We start from the raw sequence: 27,750 nt of genomic DNA on the forward strand, positions 1-27,750 counted from the left end.
CCATCAGGGGCTCATACAGTTCCACCCGAGGTTTCCCGCCAGTGCAGAGGAAGAGGGGTCCTGCACACACCTGGTTGCCCCCAAAGTCCTCAAAGAAAAGAAGGGAGGAGAGCCCTCGGCCTCCCTCTGCAGCTCAGGTGGTTTCCCAGCAGAAGAACCAGCCTGACTAGGATGCACATGGAACAAGAGGGCAGAAAAGAGCCTGAAAGAACTGCTCACTCACATCTCATGGTCCCATGCCCCGAAGACGCAGGATTCCTGTTGCCACACAGGCAAGGGGAGCCCCTGAGGCTGCCCACACCCTCTGGACTGGGTTTCTGAGTCACCGCTGAAGACCTAGACTTGGAGAAGGAAGCCAGCATTCCACCACATCAACAGCACACTGCGGGGTGAGACCCAGGCAATTTGGGGCTGCGGCACCAGCACCGCACAACCTTCCTGTTCCTTCCTCCTGCCTGCCTCAGGGGCTGCTCCTCTGCCCGCTGTCCCTCCAGCCCCCAGCAGGAATCCACAGCTAGAGGGATGCAGGAGGAGGCAGGACCCCCCCCCCCCCCAGCCCCAGTGAACATCCGGGCATCTGCTGGAGGGGCCACCTCGGTGCATCCGTTGTCTGAGAGGAAGCACAGCTCACCAGGCCTCCTCCTCTCCCTGTCACAGCCCCTTCCAGGCACCTCTTCGCACTCACAGCCCTCAGCCCCATTCGCCTTGTTGACCTGGTATCAGACAGGGCTGACCTGTCTGTTGGGCCCCCAAGCCCCTCGGGCTCTGCTCCCCCTCTTCCCCAGGCCTGGCAGCTGCTGACTGGCTTGCTCCCGCTGCTGCTAGGCTTCCCTCCTCTGCTTCAAGTTGAAGCCCATCTGGGAGCCTCCTAAGAAGGGGGCAGGAGGAGGCCCTTTACCACCCAAGGCAGCTGTCCCCGCTGCAGCAGGTGCCATATCTGCCTTCCCTGCAACCCCCAGCACCTCCAGAACGGAGTCCCCCTCACCCATGTGTATAGACTCTCCTGTCCTCGCCTCACAGAGCCCCCGCCATCACCAACCCTAGTGTCCCTCCCCCCACAAGCCTGCTGATCACCTCTGCTGTCAGTTCCAGCCCCTGGACCAGCACCTCTGCAGGCCTGGCTCCTCCGCCAGCTCCACACACTGAGGTCACACCCATGAACACCACTCAACACTCCCAGCATCTCTCCTCTTGAGGGCTCCCCCTACCTCTAGTAGAAGCATCTTCCCATCTATGCAGGCTCTGCAGACGCCCGCAGTGATAGCATGGACTTAGTCACCACCGCTCTGGACACTGAGGTCACCCCCATGGACACTACCCCACCCTCCCAGCATCTCCTCTTGGGGGCTCTCCCTACCTCTGATGGGAGCATCTCACCACCTATGCAGACCCTGCAGATATCCCTCAGTGATAGCGTGGACTTAGTCACCACCGCTCTGGACACTGAGGTCACCCCATGGACACTACCCCACCCTCCCAGCATCTCCTCTTGGGGGCTCTCCCTACCTCTGATGGGAGCATCTCACCACCTATGCAGACCCTGCAGATATCCCTCAGTGATAGCGTGGACTTAGTCACCACCACTCTGGACACTGAGGTCACCCCTGTGGATGCTACCCCACCCTCCAGCATCTCCTCTTGGGGGCTCCTCCTGCCTCCAGTGGGAGCATCTTCCCATCTATGCAGACCCTGAAGACATCCCCCAGTGATAGCATGGACTTAGTCTCCACCGCTCTGAACACTGAGGTCACCCTGATGGACACCACTCCACCCTCCCAACCTCTTGTCTTGGGGGCTCCCCCTATCTCCAGTGGGAGCACCTTCCCATCTATGCAGTCCCTGCAGACACCCCCCAGTGATGGTATAGCCTTAGTCACCCTCACCACCTGCCTGTCTGCACTCAGGTTGTACGAACCCAGCCCAACTTTGAGACTTCCTGTTACCCCTGGAGCCTCTGCCGAGCCCATCTTTGCAGCCCCTGATGGGCAGCAGCGCAGAGCCACTGCCTGTGACAGCTCTCCCCAGTATGGAAAATGGCCAGCTCCAGCCCCAACCTGGGATGCATTCTCTGCTCCAGGTCCACTAGCCTTGCCCCCACCCCAAGCATATTCTGATGCTTCATCACCCAGAAACTCCACCGTGGACACCCGCGCCAGCACCCAACCGATCTTTGCTGCCACCTCGACTGTATTCCCCCTGGCTCTGCAGCTGCCACCTATATACCCAGCACTGTGACCAGGGCTGGGCCCCACACTTGAGGGCACTGCTCAACATCTGACATCTCAAGTCCAGCCCCCTTCAGGTTGGGGGTCTCAGCAGCATCTAAGGGCTTCAGGAGCCAAGTGGCTGACCTAGATCTGAGCTGCCCCTTTGCAGCTCTCAGCATTACGGGAGGAGTAAAGGGAAACCAGAACACCACACACTGCTGTGGGGGAAGCATTGGCCTGAACACCTGGGGCCCTCCTCACCAGAGCACCCCCATACTGACCAGGGGACCCAGCACCCAGCCTGGATTTGGAGGCCCTACATCCCCCATCTTAAGTCACATGCCCGGGGGCACACCCAGGCAGAGCCCCTTTACTGCCAGCCGAGGGACCGGCACCACTCCCAGCAAGGCTGCCCTTAGGGGCATGTCTGTCCTGGCCTCTGCTAGCAGCCCTGCCTCCTCAGTGAGCACGGCAAGGAGCAGTCTTGCTGTTAGGGCCCCCTCATCACCTGTCCAGGCCTTGGTTGGACACAGAACTGCTGAGCGGTCAACCAAGTCAGTTTCCTCCAGCTTGGGATCCACTCCCTTGGGGTCGAAGAGGTGAGTGATGGCCTGAACTGGTAACTCTGGGGAGAGGCAATCAGTGTCCATCCTCCTTCAAGGCTGGACCTTGTGTAGGCCCCATTTGGATGTGAAACAGAAGTCTAGTCCTAACCTTGGTAATCCTGGAGCAGCCTGGGCACCCCCTGTACAGCATTCTGTTCCTGCTCCCTGCCTACGATCTTGTCCCCAAAGATGCTTGATTTGAGGCTGTTGTCTCATCCCAGTGGTCAGAGTGCTTAGGACAAAGGCCCTTGTCCTGTCCCCTCGGGTCCTAGAGCGGGGGGACACCCCTGTTGCCTACAGCTGACTCCTCCCCTCTCCCCATTTTCCCCCCAGGACCCTCATGTCGCCTTCATAACTTATAATAAAGTTTTGTTCTTGTTCCTTTGCATAATTCTCAGTCTGCAGTCTGTAGATCAAATGTGAAAAAGCATTGGCTTGTATGAGTGGTGACACGGGAAACCAGACGTGTTTACAGTCTCCTGTGACCCGGCTCATGGGGTGTGGAGAGAGAAGCATAGCTGACGGCTAGAAGGACTAACAGGTGGACATTAAAAGTGTGTTTGGGGTTTAAAAGATGCAGCCCAGGATAATGTGGGCCCAGGGGGAGAGGTAAACAGGGAGGATCATCCTGGTCTGTTGGAATTGCTGTTTCTCACCCACCTCTCTGACCTGGAGGAGGCTGGACCATCCCGACTGTACCCCAGGAGCCCACACTCCACATGTTTACTCTTTTCTAATGTAGCAGTTTGACTTTTTGTTGCTTTCAATAAGTCTTAGGCAAGTCATGTGTACATACATCTTACCCAGCAAATACATGTTCATGCTACCCAGGCAGTCTGCAGATTCAGTGCAATCCCTATCAAAATTCCAATGGCATTTTTTTTACATAAGCAGAAAAAAACAATCCCCAAATTTGTATGAAACTGCAGTAGATTTCGAATAGCCACAGCAATCCTGAGAACAAAGCTGGAGGCAATTGCTTTCCTGATTTCAAACTATCCTGGAAAGTTATAGTAATCAAAATAGTATGGTACTGGCATGAATACTGACACAGACACCAATGGGACAGAATTAACAGCCCAGAAATAAACCCACACAGGTACAACTAATTGACAAGGGATCTGAGGATACTCAACAGAGAAAAGATAGTCTTTTCAGTAAATGATGCTGGGAAGACTGGACAGCCACATGCCAAAGAATGAAACTGGACTGCTATCAAGCACCACTTATAAAAATTGTCTTAAGGGGGAGGGTATAGCTCAAATGGTAGAGCGTATGCTTAGCATGCACAAGGTCGTGGGTTCAATCCCCAGCACCTCCTCTAAAAATAAGCAAATAAATAAATTGCCTCCACCAAAAAATTTTTTTAAAAATTAACTTGCCATGGTTTGAAGACTTAAATGTAAGCCCTGAAACTGGAAAACTCCTAGAAGAGAGTGTAAAGAAAAAGCTCCTTAACTGTGGTCTTGGTGATAGTTTTTTGGATATGACACCAAAAGCACAAGCAATAAAAACAAAAAGCAGTGTTACTCCATCAAACTGAAAAGCTTCTGGAGAGCGAGCTAAACAATCAACAAAATGAAAAAGCAACCTAGGAAAGGGAAAAAATATTTGCAAATCGTGTATACGGTGAGAGGTGTATATCCCAAATCTATAAGGAACTCATACAAATCAACAGCAAAAAAAAAAAATCTGATTTTAAAGTGGGCAAATCAAGACATGGAAACAACTAAGTGTCCATCAACAGATGAACAGATAAAGGAGAGGTGGTATATACATACACGACGGAATTTTATTCACCACATAAAAAGGAGGAAATCCTGCCGTTTGTGACAACACAGATCGATACTCGAGGGCACTATGCTAAGTGCATTAAGACAAATGGAGAAAGAAAAATAGTGTATGAAATAGCTTATATGTACAACCTTAAAAAAGGAAAAGAAAACAACCTCATAGATACATAGAACAGATCAGTGGTTGCCAGAGGTGGGAGGTGGTTGAAGTAGCTGGAAGTGGTCAAATGGTACAAACTTCAAGTTATAAGTTAAATAAGTCCTGGGGGTGTACTGTTCAGCGTGGTGACTATAGTTCACAATACTGTGTTGTGTATTTGAAAGTTTCAAAGAGAGTAGATCTTAAAAGCTCTCATCACAAGAAAAATAATAATAATTTGTAACTATGGGTGGTGATGGATGAAGCTGGTGGTGATGAGAAAACATGGAGGAAGCTTAAATGCCTATTGCTAATTGAAAGAAGCCAGTCTGAAAAGACTGCACACTGAATGATTCCAGCTATATGACATTCTGGGAAAGGCAAAACGACGAAAACAAGAGGACGTGTGCCCTCAGTGGGCAGCACCATCTCTCCTTCCAGGAGCCTGGAGGGGAGCAGCATTGCTCAGCAGCTGGTGGACCCTGGCAGATACAGGGTCTTCTCCAAAGTGAGTGTCCGGGTGCTGCAGACATTCCCTCCCAAGATCCAGGTCTTTGTGATGGACTCCAGCCACCAGAGCAAGCCTTATGCCATGGGCCCTGATGACTCCAGCCGTGACTTGAAAGAGAACACAGAAGAGGCTGGAGGACCTTATGTGGAGGGTAAACTGTGCGATCAACATAGCCTCTCAGACCTGCACCTCAAGGATTGTGACACCATCACACTCATTAAGAGAGGCCACAAGTCCCCATAAGTGCCCACGGTCGGGCTGCTCGTGATGTAGACTTCCATGGTCCTGTCCCCCTGCCCACCCCTTTTATCCCCAGGCTGCTGTGCTCTTTCTGAAGCATAAATATGAACATTACCCTCACCTGCTTAAAAAAATCTGCCAATGTGAATTCCCTGGAGAGAGGAAAGAGCTTGACATGGTCCCAAAACTGACCGATTGGGTTTCAAGGCAGGGAAAAGAATGGAATCTCACTTTAGAAGCTTATTGAAGTTGTCCAGGGGGAGGTGATAATGAGTTGGGCCGGGGGAGGCGTGGAGGTGAAAAGAAGTAGATGGATTCAAGGCCCATGGCTGATGGTTAGAATGTGGGACAGGAGGGAAAGAGGGAAATCAAAGCTGTCTCTCAGTTCTCGTAGCGGGTTACTGATAAGCACGCAGTTGAAGGGACCCTGCTGAGATACTAGAAATGGTTTCTTATCTTGATCTGAGTGGTGGTTACAGGGGCATATGCAAATGCATAAACTCTACCCAGCCATACATCCAGGTGTCTTAGATCGGGTTCCCAGAGAAACAGATTCTGAGATGGACATGTATGTACAGTAAGTTTACTAGAGGGTAATTCTCAGGAGCAACACCTGGAAAAGATGTGAAAGAAACGGGACTGAGCAGAAAGAAAAGCTGAAGTGTGTTACAGTCACAGCAAAGACTTCAGCCAACCCACAGGAGCACTGGAGCTGTGTGATGGCCGTTCTGAGTTGTCCTCAGCTGAAGCAAGGGACCAGGCCTCTAAGCCCCTAACGCCAGTCAGTCATTACATGCAAGCAGCCCCAGGAAAAAGGGTATCACCATGGACAAAGCAGCCTCCCTTTAACTGAGGGTGATGCTCAAGCAGGGACCCAAGTGAGCGTTGTCAGCAGCAACACTCCCACCAGCCGAGGAGGTGAATGTCTCAGTCCTGAAGCGGGGATCTGGGTGGCGCATAACAGTATCCACTACACTTCAAGTCTGTGCACTTCATCGTGTGTAAGTTACATCCGCTGGAATAATCAAGGAAATAGAAGGACACTCAGATTTCTAGCCACGTCTGGTGGATGGTGTACCCTGTAATTTTTGCTATTCATACTCATATCATTAGCAATTCTGATTTGAGGTTCGTCTCCCCTACTGTAATAACAGCTCACATTTATCGAGCACTCACTATGTACTGGGCATTAGCTGAGTACTTTTCCGCCATCATTTCATTGAAGCATCATTATAGCCCTAGGATGTAGGCATTCTTATTATCGCCACTTTTTATAGGTGGAAGGAGCTGTTATTGGCTCCTTCCCCTGCCCTCTCCAAGCTCACCTTTCATATCCCAGGGTAGAGGAAGAGGGATTTCTCTAGAGCTGTATCCTCTCTGGTCTGGGGCCAAAATGGCAAAAACAGAGAATGGATGTTGTAGTAGCAACTGCTCTCCTCCCTCCCCACATTCTTTTCTCCTTTTCTTCCACAGCAGCAGAGTTTTTAGGTAGGCATGTCGCCAGAGTCTGAAGACTACATTTCCCAATCTCCCCTGTGGCCATGTGATTAAGTTATGAGCAATGGCATTGATTTGTATTTCATGCATGAATTTACATGTTCAACCTCGACAACCTTGATTTGTCTGTTGGGTCCAGAGTCCCCATGAGCTATTTTCCTCCTGCTTTATATCTGGCAAAGAGGATGGAAAAAATGTTGTGATATTAGGCATTTGGCAGCATTTAGGTGAAAGTTCCTGTCCCCTGAGTAAGCTTTAAGACTGGGTATGGCTTTCCTTCATGGAGAAGTCTCCTAAGAGCCACAAGTCCAACAGAGCTACATCTTGCCTGAATACAAGATGAATGATGAAGATGAGCAGGGAACGGGCTCCCTAGTTTTTGTACCTTTCAATGGGGGAGTGTTCAGAGCTCTGCGGACCTCTGGGTGCCTGGAAGGAAATGGGCTGATATGAGGTAACATGGGTTCAACATTGCTGAGGGAGATCAGGAGGCAACCCATGAATTTGACCCAGTTCCAAGAAGAGAATCAGAGAAGGAAACCCTAGTGTTTCAAGGAGGAAGGACCTTGAACTACCCACCCTTCCATTTCCTCTCCACCATGGATTTACTTCCTTTTCTAACCAGCCTAGACCCCATGATCAAGCCTACAAGTCACTCATTAGTTGATGTCTTCATCTTTCCTGCCCGTTTGTCCGTGTAGTCCATTCAGTTTTGGATCAGCAAAGACCCCTTTTGTTGCAAGTGGTAGAGACCCAATTCAAATTAGTCTAAGCAAAAATAAGTAGACTGTAATGGCCCATAAGAGTCTAGGGGTAGCTAATGTCAGGCACAGGTGATTCTCAGAATCCAGATGATGCCAAAAGTTGTGTCAGTTAGTTTATGCCACCTAACAAACCATCCCCCAAAACCCATTAATTTGCTTGTGGTTCTGTGGATCAGCCGAGCAGTTTTTCTGCTCTGAGCTGGCTCCCCCGAAGCTGAAGGTCTACAACATCCTCACTAACATGTCTGGCAATTGGCTCAATATCAACTGGAAAAAAAGGAATGCCTTAACTACGTGTTCTTCATTATCCAACAGGCTAGTGTGAGCTGGTTCAAAGGTTACTGGGTTGTATAAGTAGCAAGAGACAGGGCAAGCCCCAACATAAGCCTCTTCTTGCATCATGTTTGCTGATGTCTCACTGGTCAAAACAAGTCACGTTCCCAAGCCCTGCCTCAAGGGATGGAGAAATAGGCTCTACCTCGTGAAGAAAGGAACTGCAAAGTCAGCATTGCAGAGGGGTGCATACAGGGATGGGGAAAATTTGAGAAGCTTGTTTAAAATTTCTTGGATAATCTCTCTCCACTTAGCATAGAAAATGACCCTGCTCTCTACGGGGCATTCTCCGCTGCTCCAGAGGAGCCTCTGTGGGCATCCACTCAGCCATCAGGATGCACAGCAGACATGGAAGTTCCAGGGAGTTAACACCCCAGGGGGCAAGCCTTGACCAATGGAAAGACAGGAACCAGTGAGTGCATACTCCCCTTTTCCACTGCTCTTCCACCTCTCTGGTGTGTAATTTTGAGGCACATTCTGCATGGCTCCTCAGAGGGTCCCCAGTGGGATCAAACCTCAGCTGCCCACAGTAGTAATCAATTTCATAATATTTCTTGGATTGGTTTTTCCTTCCTCCTCAATTCCCCAGCCCTGTCCCATGGGATCATTTCCCAAAACAAGTCTCATATAAATCCTTGTCTCAGACTCTGCATTTGGAAGAACCCACACCCAGATAACACTCATCTTTATTTCCCTCCTTGCCAAAACCTAGTCCACACCCTCCCTACCCGCCACTAGCTCTTCCACCACCTCCGTAGAAATGTACTCAGCTGGGTGGCATTTTGACAAACCATAAAGCCAACACACAACCGACTCCATGATCCCTTTTTAAATCTTGAAAGCTGCTGAATTCCCAGAGATTTCATGAAGATGAATCCAAATTAATATGTGAGGTCTCTTGAACAACGTGGTGGTTACCAGTGGGGAGGGGAAGGCCGAGGGGCAAGATAGGCATAAGGGATTAAGAGGTACTGTGTATAAAATAAATAAGCTACAAAGATGTATTGTACAGCACAGGGATTACAGCCAATATATTTTAATAACTTTAAATCGAGTATAACCTATAAAAATATTGAATCACTATGTTGGACACCTGAAACCAATATAATATTGTAAATCAATTATGCTTAAAAAAATTTAACCAATATGTAAGGTCTGAATGTTTATTGTTGGAATAACTTTTAATATTGCCTTGAATTTCATTATTTGTCATTATAAACATATGGCAAATGTTTAGAGTCTCACTTTATTGTTGACCTACATTTGTGAAATTGCCACTACTCTTGAAACTCTTATAATATGGGACTATTTAAGGACCAAACACAGGAAGTAGGGGGACTTACAGAATTTGTCATTAAAAAGATGATTCTTTCCATCTGGGGTTAGCCAGTTTGAAAACTGAAATTGAAACATGTCATGATTGAGGTTTGTTTTTTTTCAAAATAGTGTTTAAAACAGTAAACCTATCTCTTCCTCTAGCTCACGCCCTGTCTTTGTCCTCCCTTTCATGAAACTTCTTGAAAGGATTCTCTACATTCCTGCTGCTAGAGGAAGTGGTGAGAATGAATGAGTGAATAGCACCCCCAGATTCAGGAGTGAATGGCCAGTCCAGGTAGATCTCTCACCTCCCCACTCCTTCCCCTCCCCCAAGACAGATCTGACAGCTGAGTCCTGGGCCACACCCTTCTCAGCCTTATCCTCTGCTGTGCCCTCTGCCTCCTGGCTGCATTCCCAGTCTTTTAAGACTCATCTTAAGCAGGTGTCCACTAACACCACAGGTGACCCAAAGGAAACTCTTCTGCCTGAATTTCCATCAGGTTTCTGTGCCTTTTTTTCTACCTAGCACTGGTGACACTGGATTCTCAGAGTCTCTTGGCTGCTCTGGGAGCCCTTTGGGATAGGAACCACGTCTTCTTTTGTCTTCTTAGCATCATGTCTGGCACCCAGGAGGCACTCAATAGATGTTTATTGACTGAATAATAATACTTGCACTTACTTAATACTTTCTCTGCTAACTGTTCTCATGCATAATCTGCACAACATCCTTGGGATAAGGATTATTATTATTAAGCCTATTTTAAGGATTAATTATGTAAGGATCAAAGAATTTAAGAGTCTGGTAAAAGGCAGACTGGAATTCAGAGTTCGTTTTGTGTGACCCTAGAATTCCCACTGTTCAGCCCAGCCTTGAGCAAGTCCTTCCTCTTTGGGACCTGTATCGTATGACAAGGTGGGGCGATTGGATTGCGGATACCATCCAGCTCCCATCTGCTAGGGAAGTTGCCTCTTTCGGGGCCAAACTCAAGCCAGTTTCAGTTTCCAAATCATAAAAAGGAAACTAAAACTTTAGAAATGAAACCTTCAGTGGAAAGGCTGAGCGAAAGCCACTCCTGTTAAGGTGGCCCCAGACCTTCCAGGCTAAACTCAGTGTCCTTCAGTGCCCCTGCTGCAGTGGACGGTCTCCAAAAAGAGGCGCCCCAGGTCAGCCAGACGCCCTGGTGTCCTCTGCACTCTGGTCCTTTATTCCACAGGGTGCCGGAGGTCAGCTGAAGAGGAGCCCCCTTAAAGAAGAGGGTGTGTGCCACGAGCTGCGTAGGTGTGTGGCTATATATCTCCAACACTGGTACCCTCAGGACAGAGATGGCACTGCCACAGGAGCTGTTTGACACCCCTGCTTACAAGCTGACTACCTTCGTGCAGCAGTGCCTGCACCCCAGTCGGGAGTGGAAAGAGGAGGTGCTGGAGGTTGTGAGGACTGTGGAGTATTCCCTGAGAAAGAAGTGCTTCCAGAGGAAGAGCAGACTGGACAAGGAGGTGTGGGTGCAGAAGGTGATCAAGGTGAGACTGCTGCCCTCCATCCCTGGGCCACACAGAACTGAGCATGAGGGTCCACGTCCCTGAGGATGCTGGCAGACCTCTTGCCTCATTATCCCTAGCCCATGCCACTGACATCTCAAGACCTTCCACCTAGCTGCCGGCACCTCAATGCACTGCTGCCTTGAGCAGAATGAGTCCAGTAAGGAAGCCAATGATAATAGTTCACTTTCTTGGATGCACTAGCTTAGCCCCTTAACATGTATTATCTCTAATTTGCGTACCCTGTGGGGTATGTATTACTCTTTCCCCATTTTACAGATGAGCAAAATGGAAACTCAGTGAAGACAAGGTTTGTAACAACCAAATGCAATGCAAGGTCTCTGATTGGATCTTAGTGTGAATGGACCATCTGTGAAATATAATTTGAGGACAGCTGGGAAATTTCAATATGGCCTGAATATTAGATAACATATATAAGGGAATTTTTTTTAAGGTGTAGTAGTTTTGTGGTTATGGGAGGAAATGTTCTCTTTGTTGGACCCAAATGCTAAAGTATTTAAGGACTAAGTTCCTTAGTGTCTGTATTTACTTTAAAGTGGCTTCGTTGAAACAAGTGTAGCAAAAAATTTAGACTTGTTGAATCTGACTGTTTGGAGGTATAAGGGTTCATTGTATTCGCTTTCTATTTTTCTATGTTTAAAATTTTTGATAATGAAAAGTTTTTCTTTACTGAAAGCTCAGAGAGGTAAGTTAACTTGCCCAAGGTCACACAGTTAGTGGTGAAGCTGGGATTTGAACCAAGATCTATCTTACTCCACTCCAGGCTGCCTCCATGGAGATTTTTTTCCCCCAAGCCCTTCCTCCAGCTGCGTCATGTCACCTCCCCTAGCTAGGATCATAATTCAAGAGGGTCAAACAATTAGAAAGGTGAGATGAGAAAAACAACTTTTAAGGAAAATAATTTTGCTTTCCTAGCATTTTACAGTATGATGACCCAACTCATACCCAGAATCTGGACACTTAGATAAGGGCTTGAGTTTAGGATACCCCCTCAAGTTCCTGCTTTGACTTTCCTGGGGCACCTTTTAAAATAACCACTTAAAAGAGTTAAGCTTGTGAAAAGCTGGTAACCTCCAGCCCAACCACCTTATAAGTAACAGGTGCTTCTACCCTGCTCTGTGGCTCATTTCTGGCTGGGACAGAGGACTGCTCTTTCCCTGGCTCACTTGCGTCCCCTGACTTTTGGGATCTGTAAGTAATCAATCTTACGACTGCTTCCCTTGTATGGGTGTATTGAAACTGTGCCTTCCATCCAAACAACTGGGTAGGTTTCATTTCCCCACAGAGGGAGTTTGGATGCTGAGGGAGCTACCTGCCCACACTGTGTGGGTGGCTTGTGCTCCCTCATTCATCAGGTCATAATCTACATATTCTTTTGGGTTTTTTCCCCCTTTTTGGGGGGGGGGGGATGCAGTAATTAGGTTTCTTTACTGATTAATTGTTTCTCTATTTTAATGAAGGCACTGGGGGTTGACCCCAGGACCTTGTGCATGCTAAGCACACACTATACCCTCCCACCAACATATTCTTAATTCAGTCACCAGCTCCAGTTTCCCAACACAAAAGGCCCTGGAGACAGACTATCTTGTCCAATCCTGCATGTAAGCACTAAGGAGACAGAGGCACAGAGAGGGTGAGCGACTTCCCAAGTTCACACAGCGAGCTGGGGACAAAGGCAAGACTCGCATTAGGACTCCTGATTCCCAGCTCAATGCTCTAGTTCCGCCTTGAAGCTTCAGGGCCGAATCACTTCTTTACTCTTATCCTTAGCACCTGGATCCTGAAGCCATACAATTTAAGTGAGAAACCATACATTTTGACATCAGACGTGGGTTTGACTCTTGGCATCTTCTCTTACAGCTGTGTGACCTTAGATTTACCATCTTTTCTCTCAAACCCTTAGTCTTCTCATCTGTAATTGGGGTAACGCTGTCATCACCTTCATCATCTGTCTCTCATCAAGTAAATGGGGTGATGCAGGCTACATGATTAGTCAACGCTCAAAAACAAAAACATCGATATAAGCTCTTGTTCGAACTTTCTTCTGGGCCTGGGGCATCAGTGTGACTCATGTAGACCCTCCCAGACCACCCCCATGAAAACCCTGAGAATAATGGGGTTGGAGTGGGGGATGTCTGGGGATGAGAGGATACCTCAAACAATATGAGTTTTGAAGGCAGGAAGTGGTATTTACCCAGCCCTCAGATCCTGACTGCAGACCACAGCCATTTCTTCATCCTTGAAACCAATTGGTAATAGAGACACCCAAAAAGCAATGGTCAATGAGAAGTTAACATTTTATTTGGGCTCTAAACCCTCCCCCCACCCCCTGAAAATCTGGTGAGCTGTGCTGGTCCACATGAATGCGTGCTTGTCTTTAAATAGTTTAGATTCTAACTGAAGCAACTCATGAAGCCTATGCTAGAATGCCTTTCTCTCTCTGCCTGTATCTTAGTACAGGGAAAGGTGAGGAGGGCAGCCTAGGAACAGACTTCAAGGGGGATGTGCCCTTCATCCACACACAGGGTGCCATCCCCTGCCCTCTCACATAGGGTGGAAACCAAGAGTCTGGATGCAATTGGAGAAAGAAAATGGAAAACTAAGAGGGGAAAAAAAAGATGGCAGACTCCTCCTCCACAGAAGCAGGGTCTGGCACGTAAGCTTGTGTCACAGGGAAGAAAGAGGTAGAGGAACCACACCGTGTGCTCTGACCCTCTATCTGACCGTGGCTATGAGTCCTGGCTATGAGTCCATGGCAAGATGGTTAACCCCCAACTTCCTCCCTTTTTCTTATCTGTACCAGAAGGATAATGATACTAGTTCCCTCACCTCAATCAGTGGGGATGAGGGTTAAAAGGTATCGGATGTATAAAGGGCTTTCAGTAGTGCCAGACAGTGAGGGCTCAGCTGCTGACAGCTGGGTTAGGATCAACTCCACCCACCAGCAGAGGAAGCCGACCTGAGGTCTGATGTATCCCTGGAAAATTTCACCTCCCGACCTGGAGTGAGAAAGAGAGAAGGACAGAGAGTTGGAGGGCTTTGTATATTAGAGGAAACAGGTTCAGAGAGCAAGTCTAGAATCTCAGAGCATGAAAAGGACCCCTTAAAAAATCATCCAGCTCAGGCTTCTTCTGTTCAGATGGGAAAGTTGAATCCCAGGCAGCAGAAGAGCTGATCTAAGTCAGCAAGATTAAGAGGAGGAAGAGAGATGTATTGCTGACTTTCTGAGGGCCGGGCACCACGATCTTATCTAATCCTCCCAATAACCTGGTGACTCACATTCCATCATGACTTTCACGTTACAGAAGGATCCCACAGCTGAGAAACAGGTGCCAGAGGCAAGGTCAAAATCGGGCTGCCCCATTCCCCAGCCCGTGGCTGTTATCCATCAGGCAATCCTGTGCCCCGCTATTTAATGCTCATAAAATTGCTCAGACCCCTCACTTCCCACACCCCAGGATCCTCAAACCACTCTGTGGAGTAGACAAGCCTGTTCGCTCAGAAAGGGATCACTCCTCAAATAAGGTGAAGTCTCAGAAGCAGAGCAGGGTAAGGAATAAGAAACCTGGCTGTGGTAAGTCAGAAACAGAAAGAAAAATACCATATGATATCATTTATATTTGGAATCTTAAAAAAAAAGAAAAAGAAAAAGATGAAGGTATTTACAAAACAGAGACAGACTCAAAGACATAGGATCAAATTCTTGGTTCCCAGAGGGGAAAGGGAGTGGGAAGAGATAGACTGGGAGTTCAGGACTTGTAGATGCTAACTACTATATATAAACATAGATGAACAACAAGGCCCTACTGTATAGCACAGGGAACTATATTCAATACCTTGTAATGGCCTATAATGAAAAAGAATATGAAAAGGAATATATATGTATAAATGAATCATTATGCTGTACACCAGAAATTAACACAACATTGTAAACTGACTGATTTCAATTCAATTTTCTTTTTTAAAAGCAGGGGAGGGGAGAGTATAGCTCAGTAGTAGATTGGTCCTAGGTTCAATCCCCAGTACCTCAATTTAAAAAAAATAAATAAACCTACTTACTGCCCCCCTCAAAAGAGGAAAATGTAGGCTGTGGAGTCAGCCTACTTGGGTTCAGACCACCCCCTGTGTGACCCTGGACAAGCTGCTTGTCCTCTAGAGATCTCTTGTGTTCTCCTCTTTGAAGGGGGATGTTAGCAGTAACCACCCATCCCTGAGGGCGGTGGTGGGCATTGAACAGGATAATTCATCCGGGTAGAGAGCCTCAGGGATTGCCTGGTCCAGGTAGAGGCCTTGGGGTGATGGGACTCTTTGTTGCGCAGGTGGGCTCCTTGGGGAATGGCACCATGCTCGGGAACACCACGGAGGTGGAGCTGGTGGTGTTCCTGAGCTGTTTCCGCAGCTTCCAGGAGGAGGCCAAGCACCACCAGCGCATTCTGAACCTGATTTATGAAAAGCTGCTGTATTGCCAGGACCTGCTGGCCCTCCAGCTCCAGGACCTCAGGCTGGTCCAGGGAGCCCCCTGTGAAGTTGTCTCTTTCACCGTGCAGACCAGGGAGACTGGAGAGCCCATCACCGTCACCCTTGTGCCTGCCTTCGGGGCCCTGGGTAAGCGGAGGGGAACCCACCCGACTCACATTCCCGCCCTCCCTGCAGGACCCTCAGCTCCCTCAGGCCCCGGTCATGGCCGCGTGCAGACACCCGCATTCACGCGTTCAGCCCATGTCCTGCGCTGGGCGCTGTGCCCCCCGCGGTGCCTGGGACTGACCAACTGTGGCTGTCCCGTGGCTCAACTTGGGAAACAGAGGTATCAAAGAATCATGCACATAAATATATGCTTGGAGAGGAGGTGAGACCCAGGGAGGGAAAGGAATAAGCGCAGCCCCGGCTGCTCCCAGAGCCGTTCCCGGGCAAGGGGGCGGGGCACGGTGCGGGCTCTCCCGCAAGCCGACCCTGAGACCCGGGTCTGAGGATAAGCAGGCCCAGCCAACGCTGTCAGCGGAGTCAGGCAGTGAGACGGAAGGGAAGGAACATTGCAAGGTGCACACCGAAAAAGTCAGCGTGGTCAGCCCCTGGGCTTGTGACCCTGGGGAACTGCGGTAAAAGTACGGAGCACCGCTCAACCGACCGTGTCCCACGTGGGATGTCGGAATGTCCCGCCCACCAGCTTCGCGACAGCCGTTGGCTGAGGGAGCGGGAGCCGTTAGCGGTAGTGACACCTGCCCACCTTTGAGCACATGGGCTATCTCCCAGCCCAGCTCTCTTATCCGGAACTGGTTCTCCCCTGTGATGATGGAGGTTCCAAATCACTGAGAGAGCGAGATCCAAAACAAACATTAAGGGAAACTGAGGGTGTTGGGCACAGCAAGAAAAGAGGACAGTCCTTGAGTGGCCTGCCGAATAGAAAACCCACTTTTGATTCTCCCCAGAATGACAATCGAGAAGGGAAACCTTTAGTGTCTTAGGCTATGTGGTCCCAGGCTCCCCTGGAGAGAGACTCCAGTGAATTAGCAGGCTCTCCCCCACCGGCTAACTCATCAACCTGGGGCTTCCTAAGCGCTTACTCTCTCCCTTTTGCCTCCTCTCTCCTCAGAGCTTTATCTTCACAAACCTCAGCCCCCGCCAGAGGTCTATGTGAGTCTGATTAAGGCCTGCAATGTCCCTGGAAATTTCTCGCCATCCTTCAGTGAGCTGCAGAAAAACTTCATCAAACACCGGCCAGCGAAGCTAAAGAGCCTCCTGCGGCTGGTAAAACACTGGTACCTGGAGGTGAGGCGGCTACTAGGATGAGGGCAGGAGGGGAAGATGGAGGAGGGAGGGTAAGAAAAGGCAGGAGTGAGGTCTGCCATCTCAGCAAACAGCACCCAGGGGCGATGGAGGTGGGGTGGGAGAGAATGCTAGTCGTTTGGAATGTTCAGTGAAATATGGGAAGAAGATGGAAATGAAGGAGGATAAGAAGAGGGAGAGGAGACAGAAACAGAGAAGGAAGGAGAAAAATAAGGAACGTACAGTATTTCAACAAACAGTCCTTGTAATGGTCCGGCTACAGTCCAGTGCTGGCTAACGTTAGCTTCTCTGGGTTCTCTGGATGTTAATCTCAGCTGAGTCAGGACTAACAAGAGGAAAGATTCATTTAAGTCCATCCTGCACCTATTCCCCCTTCCAAATGATTGGAGTAGCATCCTGTCTCCTGACCCTTACTGAGTGAGCACATTCAGAGAGCAGCTTCTTTTTAGATTTTTACATTTGAGATCTGCATGGTGTCTGCCAAGTGTATTTCAAAATACCCAGATGGACAGAGTCATCTGGACTTGTGAAAGGAAGACTCAGAAACAGACAAAAAAAAAGAAAAGAAAAGAAAAGAAAAGAAAAGAAAAGAAAAGAAAAGAAAAGAAAAGAAAAAGATGCTTTCTTATTTTAAAAAATGATGAGTTGGATTTTAGAAAGACTGGCTTGGTTAAAAAAGAAAAAAAAAGTATTTAAAGATAAAAATCAGAAAATTACCAAAGTTAGTTTACAGTTACTATGTCCATGGTAGAAAAACAGCAGTTTTCTCACATAATTATCACCTCAACCAAGGTTGTGATGTATCTTCAGAAATTAGCATCACCGAAGCCAAGAATGAAATTGGTTTCTTTGGTCAGGCACATAACAGCAAACAACCCTAGGTTCTGCTGGATTTGGAAAACTAGAACTCAACAAAATGATCTGGGTGCTTTGCTTGTTTGTGTGACTAAGGATACATATAATATGCACATTTATGCTAATGTCCACAGAACAACACACCAGTTTTACTTCTATAGCTCTTCCTTTGTTCAAGTCTTTGCTTCTAAGACAAGAATTTGACTACATATGGTTTTGTGAAACAGTTTTTTGATTCAGTATTATTAATTTGACATTTTCTTTTATATGAGTTTTATTTAGCTAAGTGTTACAAGGTGTGTTAATCAATACACAAGGACACAAAGAGTTTATATTATGCATGTTAAACAAAACTAGAGTCCTCTGATGTTAAAAAGGTTACTAGTTCATTTTTGGCTGCAGACTTCATAATGTCCTGGGAGTTGTCATTTACCTTCATGGTTCAAAAGTATTTTATGGTTCTTACCAATTCATCTGCTAGGGTCAGGGTCCAAGGAACATGTAAGTTAGCATCTCTGGGTTCTATCCGCCAAATCTTACCTGTAAGCGGGTATCACTGATTTCAGAAATGCCCAAGTTTATTCATGCTTGTGACCTACCAAAAAAAGTGTTCTTTTGACTGTCTGTAGTGCTGGGCTTTCAAAAGCTTTGCAACAGTAACAGTTTCCAAGAGAGACTTTATAAGCATCATTTCCACATCAGAAGAGTTGTCCTTGATTTTTTTGTTTTTTGGGTTTGGTTTTTGGTTTGTTTTTTATTTACCAACAAACTGATGTTTATTTTCTATCTTTTGAAGTAGTTAATTTAATGCCATTCTGGGAACAACATGAGACTTTGTTTTTTTTGTTAATTTGTTTTGTCATTTTAAGTGTACAATTTAGTGGCATTAATTGTATTCACAATGTTGTATAAATATCACCACTATCTATTTCCAGAATTTTTTTTTTATCATCCCAAACAGAAACTCCTCTTTCTATCCTCCCCCTGGCCATGATGTCTGTTATATTTTCTGTCTCTATGAATTTGGCTACTCTAGGCACCTCTTATAGGTGGAGTCATGCACTATTTGTCCTTTGGTGTCTGATTCTTAATCGTGAGATTAGCAATACCTAATTGAGATTTCTGACATGGATACAAATTTACTTATAAACTTGATGTATTGATTTATCTAATCGTATCCTAGTAGGAAGGAGGACAAATTTTTCTGAACGTAGGTAAACACTACATAGTCCTGAAAAGGATCTTAATATAAAGACACTTTGTGAATATTCAACCATCATTCTAAATAGTTTTGTAAGCAAAACCAACTTAGATATGCTATTATTTTACAGAATAATTATATTTGTTTTCCTGAGGATTTGTTACTTCATGATCTATACTAGGAATTTGTATGGGGATTTTCAAATTCTGAGGTGTCAGGTAGAATGATCTATCATTTGAAGAATGTATCTTAGCTTGTACATGGATAGCTGTGTATTGATGGTAGGAGATTCAGCAGAAACAAAGGTTTTTTTCCTCTTCTCCTATAGCCATTAAAAATAGAGCATTAACCTGGGTAATTCTCATTTTGTTAAGCAATCTGTTTTTATGAATTCATCTCCCTTTTCTAAAATTAATTTTATAGACTTGTTTTTGTTTTTTGGTTTTGTGTTTATGATTTTTCTTTGCAGGGAGAGGTAATTAGGTTTTTGTTTACTGATTTTAATGGAGGTACTGGGGATTGAACTCAGGTTTGAGCATGCTAGGCACACACTCTACCAATGAGCTATAGACTCTCCCCACCCCAAGTCACCTACTTCTGAACTAAAAGATTCTGGTAAATTCAAAAGTCCCCTTTGGCGACCATATGAATCCTTATCTACAAATTTATTACACTCCATTAATTTCCTATAGTGGAGTTGTGAGGAAGAGGTGTTTCTGCAGATATATTATATCATAATGAGACCACTCTTTTGTGAAAAGCTTTTTTCACTTATGTACACAAAGACAAAAGGAACTGACAGCTTTAGTTTTACTACTTTAATTATGGGTCCAAAATAAACACAGCATAATATCTAATAGTCCATCAGCTCCTAATTTTATAGGGTTGTTTTTCAGGAGTCGTGAACACACACACACAGACACACACACACACCAATTTTTGAGTGATTTAAATTCGTAATGGCATGAAAGACAACAATAATGGAGCTCTCAGGAGATATCTGAATTCTCAAGACAAACAGACCAAAAGAGAGAGAGAGAAACACAAAAATACAAATTCTCATCAACTGCCACCCAGCAGAGATTGATTAAAAAAAAAAAAAAATACAAGTACAATCGAATGAATAAAGGCGTTAGATGTCTAATCACTCTACCCAGATCAAGAAACAGAGCACTGCGGTCATCTTCCCTCCCCTCCCCAGTGTCCCCCACTGCTATGCTGGAGTCAAAACTCTCTCCCTTCTGTGGATAACCCCCATCTTGATTCCCATGATAGTAACTGTCTTCCCAGCAGAGAGTCAATTCCTACCATCTGTCTCCCAGCAGAGGCCACCAGATGGTCAAACCATCAAACCAGACTCCCAGGTTGTAGTCACCAACAGGGACATAAGTGGCCCAACACAATTAAGTACAAGAACCAGAATCAGACTTGACCAAGAATCAGATTTCATCTAGAATCAGAAAGAAAACCAGAGCAGAGGTGGGGAGGGAGTAGACCAAGTCAGAAGAGTAAAAGCTGTGGTTGTCACCCTCCAAATTGAAAAGGTGCGGCATGTTTGAATCTAAACAGCCCATGGGGTGGGTGCATTTCTCAGGCAATGTGGTTTCCTCAGCTTTGGAAATAAGTCCTCTGAAACCATCTCAGTGGGACCTCCAACTGCAAAAAGAAACTAAGATAAAAATCATATATTAAATCAGAGAAGTTGCCAGGGAATCAGGCTGCAGAAGGAAAGTCTTGATTCAATTAAAAAAATTCAATAGGTGTTTAAGGAAAAAATGATCACCAAGATTATTAGGTTTAGAGCGTCTCTGTTGATGCTGGGGAAAATAGTGATTTTTCTCACATGCTTATATCTAGAAAGGTCATGACACACTGCAACTTCACAAGAGTCAGAGAAATCCAAAATACGAAGAAATCAGAGCATTACTAAACATCAGCACTGGAAGGGAACAGAAATCCTTTCTTCTTTTCTTCTTAATGGACCATTAAATAGTCTATTTAAGATCCTAGAAGGAATGAGTGGCTCATTTTTCCTAAGGCTTATATCTTATGATTATAGGCATTCTGCATTTTCTTTATCATCTAAGTTTTAAGAATCTCACTAGTAAAACCTCACCAGTATTTGAATTGTATTGTCATGAGTTTAAATTCTTTTAAAAAATTATTTTATTAGTGAAGATTTACAGCTTTGTTAGGTGTGAACTCACAAAATGTTACAAAAACAAATTAATTAATAAATACATTTGAATTTCATTTAAAAGATTTTTAAAGTCAAAGATAAAGTTGTTTTTGTTAGTGAGTCAATAACTTACAGGCAAGGCGTGAGGTTTCATTTATTTGGGGGGCTAGAACTAGACAAGATGACCCTGTTCTTTTTGTTTCAAGGTCAAAGTGGGGTTTTGTCCATTTGACTGTGGGGTATGATACAATACTTATTTGTAATGGCCAGTGGACAAGATGTCAGTTTTGCTTCCACAAACCAAATAGCTGGAAGTTTGACAGAAATTTTCACTTCCTAGCTCAATGTTAGAGTGGTTTCTAGGCAGGAAGTGACTGATATCAGTTAAGATGCTTTATTCTGCAATTAACACACACCAAAAAAAAAAGAAAAAAGAAAACAGAAAAACCAACTCATACTGGCATAACAGAGAGAATTATCAGCTCATGTGTGAAAACCCACAACAGTGAAAAGGGGACTTCAGATGCTGTTTGGTGAAGACTCCAGCTCTGTTTATGGTACTTTCAGCTTCTCTCAATTCTTACATCACCTTGGTGCTCAGGCTGGTTTCCCTCATGGTGGCAAAATGACCACATCTGTTCCTGCCCTCACATCCACATACAAGAGGGGACTTTTCTTCCTTCGACCACTGAACAAAAGAATTAAGCTTGACTCAAATTGAGCCAACTTAGATCACAAGGCTTCTCTTGAACCAATCACTTGGCAAGGGGAATAGGTTTATACTGATGATCCTGTCCAGTTAAGGCCAGCCCTGGAGATGAGGGGCAGGTCAATCCCATTCAAACAGCAAGACTACTATACAATGGAGAAGGAAGAAACACCTGTTAGAGAGGCAACCCTGATGCTCACCATAGATTCTCAGCTACTACCTAGTCCTGTAATCCCCCAACACACACACTATTTTTTGTTTTTTTGGCTAAGAAGACTTTTCCTTAAAGGAAACCTTTCAGAAGCCCAAATAAATTTAAATGGAGCTGCTTAGTCTGGGGTGCTGATGGCAGACCCCAACCTGCTCGCTCTTTGGGACACCTCTTCATCACTCCATTCCAGGAGTAACATCTGTCACAGTCTGAAACCAACTAGACTAACCCAGTTACTTAAATTCTAAAGTAGAGAAACCCATTTAGAGCCAGAGAGGGAAGGTCACTTGGCCAAGTAGGTAGCAGAGCTGGGACAAGAATTTGGATTTTCCAGTTTCTGGTTCAATGTCATCTTTACAAGGAATCTTGGGGTCTCTTCTCTTTCCATGTCTTTCAACAGTACGTGAAAGCTCTGTGCCCCAGGGCCAACCTGCCGCCTCTCTATGCCCTCGAGCTACTGACCATCTATGCCTGGGAAGTGGGTACTCAGGAAAATGAGAATTTCGATCTGGACAGAGGCCTGGTCACTGTGATGAGCCTGCTCACAAAGTATCAGTCCCTCTGTATCTTCTGGACCAAGTACTACACATTCCAGAACACGATCATCGAGGACTTTGTCAGAAAAGAGCTCAAAAATGAGAGGTACTAGATCACCACATGCCAACCACACCTCAAAGAGGAAAGAAAGAGAGTTGAAGGAAAGGTGGCATCAGGTTTTATGGGTGGGCTTTATTCAGTAGGAAAGCTGAAATCTCACCCCGACAAGGATGACAACTCAAGTTGGCTGCCTTTCAAAATTACCAGGGCCTTAGGGGCTATAAGCCTTTTCCTTGTTCCTGAAGCCACCACTCCACCTTGCTTCAGCCCTCTTGCCCTCAGATAATTTCAGTGCTTTTTAGTGACAGTGTGGGAAAGTGGGAAGAATCGTGGAGACTCAAGTGTAATCCCAGCTCTGCCATTTTCTCATCTCTGTGAGCCTCCATTCCTCACCTGCAAGACAGGAGTGACTGGCATCAGTTACTGTTGGGAGAGCTAGAGGAAATATATGTAAAGGGCCTACGGTATCCAGACTATGGGAGATGCCCGATAAATGTTCAATATTATAGCACATGCTACCAGTGCCCACTCATACTCCCTGGGCCTTTACCATTTCAGGGAAGACTGGTTCAACCTCCCAACTGTCAGCACCTTCGTCCCTTTGTCTGTGGTTTTTCAAGTTCCCCCAGTGACTGGTGGAAGTTGGCATGTAAACACCCCAGCTCCCTCCCATCTCAGATGGAAAGACTCTCTCTGGGTCACATATTCTGTACTGGTTCCCAGAGTCCACCCAGTGGGACTAAACCCCAGTTGCTCACAGTGGTAATCACCTTGATACATGCCTTGTGTTGTCATCCTTCCCTTCCCTTCCCTGTCTCACTTTGCCAGTCCCTCACTGGTGCTTCCTGGCATCTCCTTCCAAATAAATGACCTGCACTCAAATTCTTATCCTGGGATCTGCTTCTGGGGGAACCTAGCTTGAGACAACTCTTTATATTAGAAGCAAGCAGTATCACAAGAGTGTTTACTGTTCCGTTATGTGACTGTTTTTTACAAGGAAGAAAAATCAGGTCTTCTTCTAAAAAGCCTTATTGTAGGGATGCTCAGAAAATTGACCTTGGAAAACCACTGGGGCCTGAGCAAACGCATAGACTCCCTCTCTCTCTTTTTGCCACATGGTCCCTTTCCTCTCGCTGCCTCTGCCTCTCTCTCCACACCTGCCCTGCTCCCCTCTTACTCTTAGTTGATGAGGTTGACTCCCATCATCGCTGGTCCAAATTCCAGAGGGAACCAGTCTGTTCACTGGGCACTGTCCCTGCACATCAGGTCACCTGGTGGGTCACTTTGAGTCAGGTGACCCTACCCCATAGGACAGCCTGGCACTGCTCCCTGACTCCTTTAGGCAGGACCATTTCAGGAAGCCAGGAATGTTGGGAGTCGAGAGCATGGAGCCTAAAGTGTCCAGTTCACAGCAATAACCTTCTATCACATTCTGTCACATAGATAAGGTAGCAATGAGCACCTGAGTCAAAAGCTCCCAGAGTACAAGGGCCAGGTCTTGATCATGGGTTTGACATCCTACACATGTGGTCACCCTGAGCAGCCCAAGTAGGCTATTAGACCCCCTTCAATCCAACATTCTTTAAAATATTTATTCATTTACCTAGAGGAGAGATGCTTAGAGGCAGCCCAACCTGTCGTCTGTTGAGGCAGGAGAGATGGGTACAAGTCCCATCTTCAGGTTGGGAGAACCTAAGGAGGTTTGTGCCTCAGTTTCCTCATCTGTACAATGGGGGAAACCATCATCATCATCATCACCATAGCTCCTTCCTTACAGACTTGTTGTAGGAATTAGAATAGGTTCATTCAGAGTTTGGCCCAGTGCCTCAATAGCCCCCAGTAAATGGCACTGGTGGTGTTACTATCATCCAGAGCAGTTCAGCAGCCCTAGCCTCAGCTCACTTATGTAGCCTGCCCAGCAAAACAAAAGCTCTGAACTTAAGAGGTCCACCTGCCTGAGTAGGGTCTACAACTCAAAAATTCTTTGCAAGCACCTACAGTACGCTCTCCAAGAGAAATTCTTGGAAATAGAATCCTCCCTGTTCTGTTACTCTCTGGTGATGTTTTGGGGGCCCTCCTGGACTGGCTGCTCTGGGTTCTGGACATAGCAGAAGCACAGAGGCTGGAGTAGATGATTGCCAAGGAGGCTTCTTCCTGGCTTACAGGCCCCCAAACTAGAGCGAGCCTGCACACCCTCTCTCTGCATTGCAGGCCCATCATCCTGGATCCGGCTGACCCCACCCACAATGTGGCGAGAGGCTACAAATGGGAAACAGTCTCTCAGAGGGCCAGACAGTGCCTGAAACAAAACTGTTGCTATAACAACAAGCACCAAGTCTGCAGCTGGAACGTGAAGGTAATGGTTCTTCTCTGGGCTGCCAGGGGCTTGAAGCTCAGAATGAGAACACCACATAGTATTTACTTATTTACTTTGGTGTCAGTGGAGCCAATAGGGCGTGAGTGTCAGTTTGAGGCCTGGCTGCACCACCCACCAGCTCTGTGAACTTGGGGAAATTATTCAACTCTCTGAGCCTCAGATTCCTTATCTTCAAATTCTTGTTTCCCTGTTCTTTCTTCTTTCTGTAACCTTCCAAAGAATCACTGGGATTCTTTGCTGTCAATCATTCTTTGCATAAGTTGAGCCCACACAAGTCAATTCAATCAGCTGTTCCGTGCCAGCACTGGGCTGATGGGAGGTGGCCAACGGGGCAACACTGGTACAGAAATAAGGCCTGGCCCCTGCTTGAAGAAACTCACCAGATTTTGTCAGGAAACAAGTCCATGACACAAACTTGCACAAAACTGCTAATCAGAATCACCAGAGAAGACACTCAGAAAAGAAAAAATGCCATTATAATATTATAATATGATGCCAAACCTATGGTATAGGTAAAGATCGTAATAATGTATTTTCATCACATTGTGCTTTTACAATTTGCAGAGCACTTGTCCAGCAATAGTTCTGCAAAATAGAAAGATCAAGTACTATTATTATCATTATCTTTAACATTATTATCCCCACTTTACAGATGAAGAAACTGAGGCTCAGAGAAATTAAGGTGATTAACCAAGGTCACACTGCTAAGAAGCAGCAGAGCCAGGATTCACATCCAGATCTTTGTGGGGCTGTGGAATCAGAAAACAAATGTCACCAGAAGTCACCAAGGAAGATTCCTTGAAGTGAGGGCTTGAGGTGGGCCCCAAAAGCCAGGGAGGGATGTAGACTCAGAATGAAGGGTACTCCATCCAGGTAGAGGGTCAGGGCAAAGGACTGGAGGAGTGTGCAAAAGACTAAGCTACTTGGAGCAGAAGGCATAAGCAGACTCAGAGGATCAGGCACAGACATTACAAACTGGGGCCGTACCAGCCAGAGGAGGCCCACAGATGGGCTAAAAAGTATATCCCTCTGGATTTTTCCTGAATATAAAAACCCTCATGCATAGATTTTCATCTTGAAAAATCAGAAGAGTTGGCAATGCTAGGCCTCTTCCTTCTTGAAAGAAAAAAGGATCAGCTTGAACGGATTAGCTAGGGGTCTGCCTACCATCCCCCTCCCCCAGCACCTTCCAGATGGTGTTCTCCAGCCACCTGGGGCTCTTGGGCCCTTGAGTGTGGCCTCAGGTGGTGATGAACAGACTTTGGAGTCTGACTGACCTCAGTTCAAATACCTGCTCTGCTCCTTGCTCCTTTTGTAATGGTCAGTAAATAACTTAACCCTGCTCAACCACGGTTTCTTCATCTGTAAAATGGGCTAATAATAGAACCAACCTCATAGGGCCACCGCGAGAACAAAATGTGTTAAGAAGACTATGAATGGTGCCCAGCCCAGAGCCTGGAAAGGGGTTGGCACCCTCTAAATATGTGCTGCTGTTGTTGCAAAGATGAGGACAGGTGAAGGGAACTTTTGCACTCAGACAGGGATGCGGACTTAACCCATCTCTCTCCTCTCCCTTCCAGAGCGCACGAGACATCCAAGTGACAGTGGAGCAGTGTGGTTACCCTGATTTAACTCTCACGGTGAACCCTTACAAGCTCATAAAGGAGATTAAAGAGGAGATCCAGGAGACACTGGGCTCCTCGGCTGTACTGCGTCTGTCCTTCCAGGAGCCCAGCGGGGAGCGGCAGCTTCTCAGGAGCCGCGACTACTTGGCCAGTTATGGGATCTTCTCCAACACCCGCATCTGTCTGCTGGAGACCGTTCCTCCTGAGATCCAGCTCTTTGTGAAGAATCCCAGTGGTTGGAGCCACTCCTATGCTGTTGACCCCAACAGCCTCATCCTGGATCTGAAGCAGCAGATTGAAGAGAAGGAGGAGCTGTTCAGAGAGGAGCAACAGCTGGAGTTCCAAGGCCAAGTCCTGCAAGATTGGTGGAGGTTGGGGATCTGTGGGTTCCAAGACAGTGACACCCTTATCCTCTCCAAGAAGAAAGCTGGGGAGGCTCAATTTCTACCCAGATAGTGTCCTCTAGGAGACGTCTCTGTGCATTTCTGCCATTTGATCCAGGTCCCACCAGCTTCCCCTTACCTCGCCAGTGAACAAATGAGGAGGCATATGAGAGACTAGATGCACAAACTGACAATGGCAAGACTGCACTTGACAATAGAATTCTGACCCACCACCTCAGCAGCCACCAGCCCGAAAGCCAAACCACAACCTCTGCATCAGTCAACCCCAAACCATCAGGATTTGGTCAATAACTGCCAGCTTCCCTATTTCCCCCCTTCCAACTTAGGACCAACCAAAGAAAGCCAAACAAGCTCCCTAACCAATCATATAGGATGCCCTGCTTCTAGTTAGCCCGCCTCCAGCTTCCCCATGCAAACAACCACAATTAGGATATACCTGAAGCCTTCCCTTTTCCCCAGTATGAAGCTTCCCCATTGCCCTGACTGTGTTGGAGTCTTTGCCAAACACAAGTGATGGTGGCTGACTCCCTTGCTACTGCAACTTGGAAATAAATAACCTTTGTTCATTCTCTTCTGGGTGGTCTTCATTTCTTTCCATAGGTGCTAAGGCTGTCCTAGGGGGTTAATGTTTAGTCAGCTTGAGCCTCTCAACTCTGGAAGGTGAAGACCGTGGGGAAACTGAGATGAAGACATGCAAAGTCTGGGAGAGCGAGGATGACGCAGTGTTAAAAATCTGCTCAATTCCTAAAACACACACACAAACAGTACCTAATGCTCCAAGGACTTAAGGAAAGTAATAGCATCTTTATTGTCAAAGGACATCATGTGATTAGGTTTACTCC

The 27,750-nt window shown here is 46.5% G+C and overlaps 1 protein-coding gene across 4 annotated transcripts; it reads left to right on the top strand.

Moving 5' to 3' along the window:
* The first annotated feature begins 10,486 nt into the window (after positions 1-10,486).
* OASL (2'-5'-oligoadenylate synthetase like) lies at positions 10,487-27,479 on the top strand. Of its 4 annotated transcripts, none has more exons than XM_010969606.3 (6): positions 10,493-10,927; positions 15,436-15,571; positions 16,557-16,732; positions 22,306-22,547; positions 24,714-24,858; positions 26,460-27,479. In XM_010969606.3, exons 1-6 carry the CDS (start codon positions 10,730-10,732, stop codon positions 26,958-26,960), a joined length of 1,398 nt encoding a protein of 465 aa, XP_010967908.1. In that variant the 5' UTR covers positions 10,493-10,729; the 3' UTR covers positions 26,961-27,479. The 4 variants fall into 4 exon arrangements, 3 of the variants coding, with proteins under 3 accessions (XP_074212752.1, XP_010967908.1, XP_010967907.1); XM_010969605.3 differs by having other exon boundaries at positions 10,494-10,927; positions 15,286-15,571; XR_012503712.1 differs by lacking the exon at positions 22,306-22,547 and having other exon boundaries at positions 10,487-10,927; positions 15,286-15,571; positions 26,460-26,598.
* The last annotated feature ends 271 nt before the right edge of the window (positions 27,480-27,750 follow it).

This window comes from Camelus bactrianus, chromosome 32 (genome assembly GCF_048773025.1).
Source record: "Camelus bactrianus isolate YW-2024 breed Bactrian camel chromosome 32, ASM4877302v1, whole genome shotgun sequence".
Taxonomy (NCBI): Eukaryota; Metazoa; Chordata; class Mammalia; order Artiodactyla; family Camelidae; genus Camelus; species Camelus bactrianus.

Excerpts from the sequence above, each read along its gene's own strand:
- OASL (XM_010969605.3), top strand. The coding sequence starts at position 10,730 with ATGGCACTGCCACAGGAGCTGTTTGACACCCCTGCTTACAAGCTGACT. Across the intron at positions 16,733-22,305 it reads TAAAACACTGGTACCTGGAG|TACGTGAAAGCTCTGTGCCC; the intron begins GTGAGGCGGCTA and ends GTCTTTCAACAG. Across the intron at positions 22,548-24,713 it reads AAAGAGCTCAAAAATGAGAG|GCCCATCATCCTGGATCCGG; the intron begins GTACTAGATCAC and ends TCTGCATTGCAG.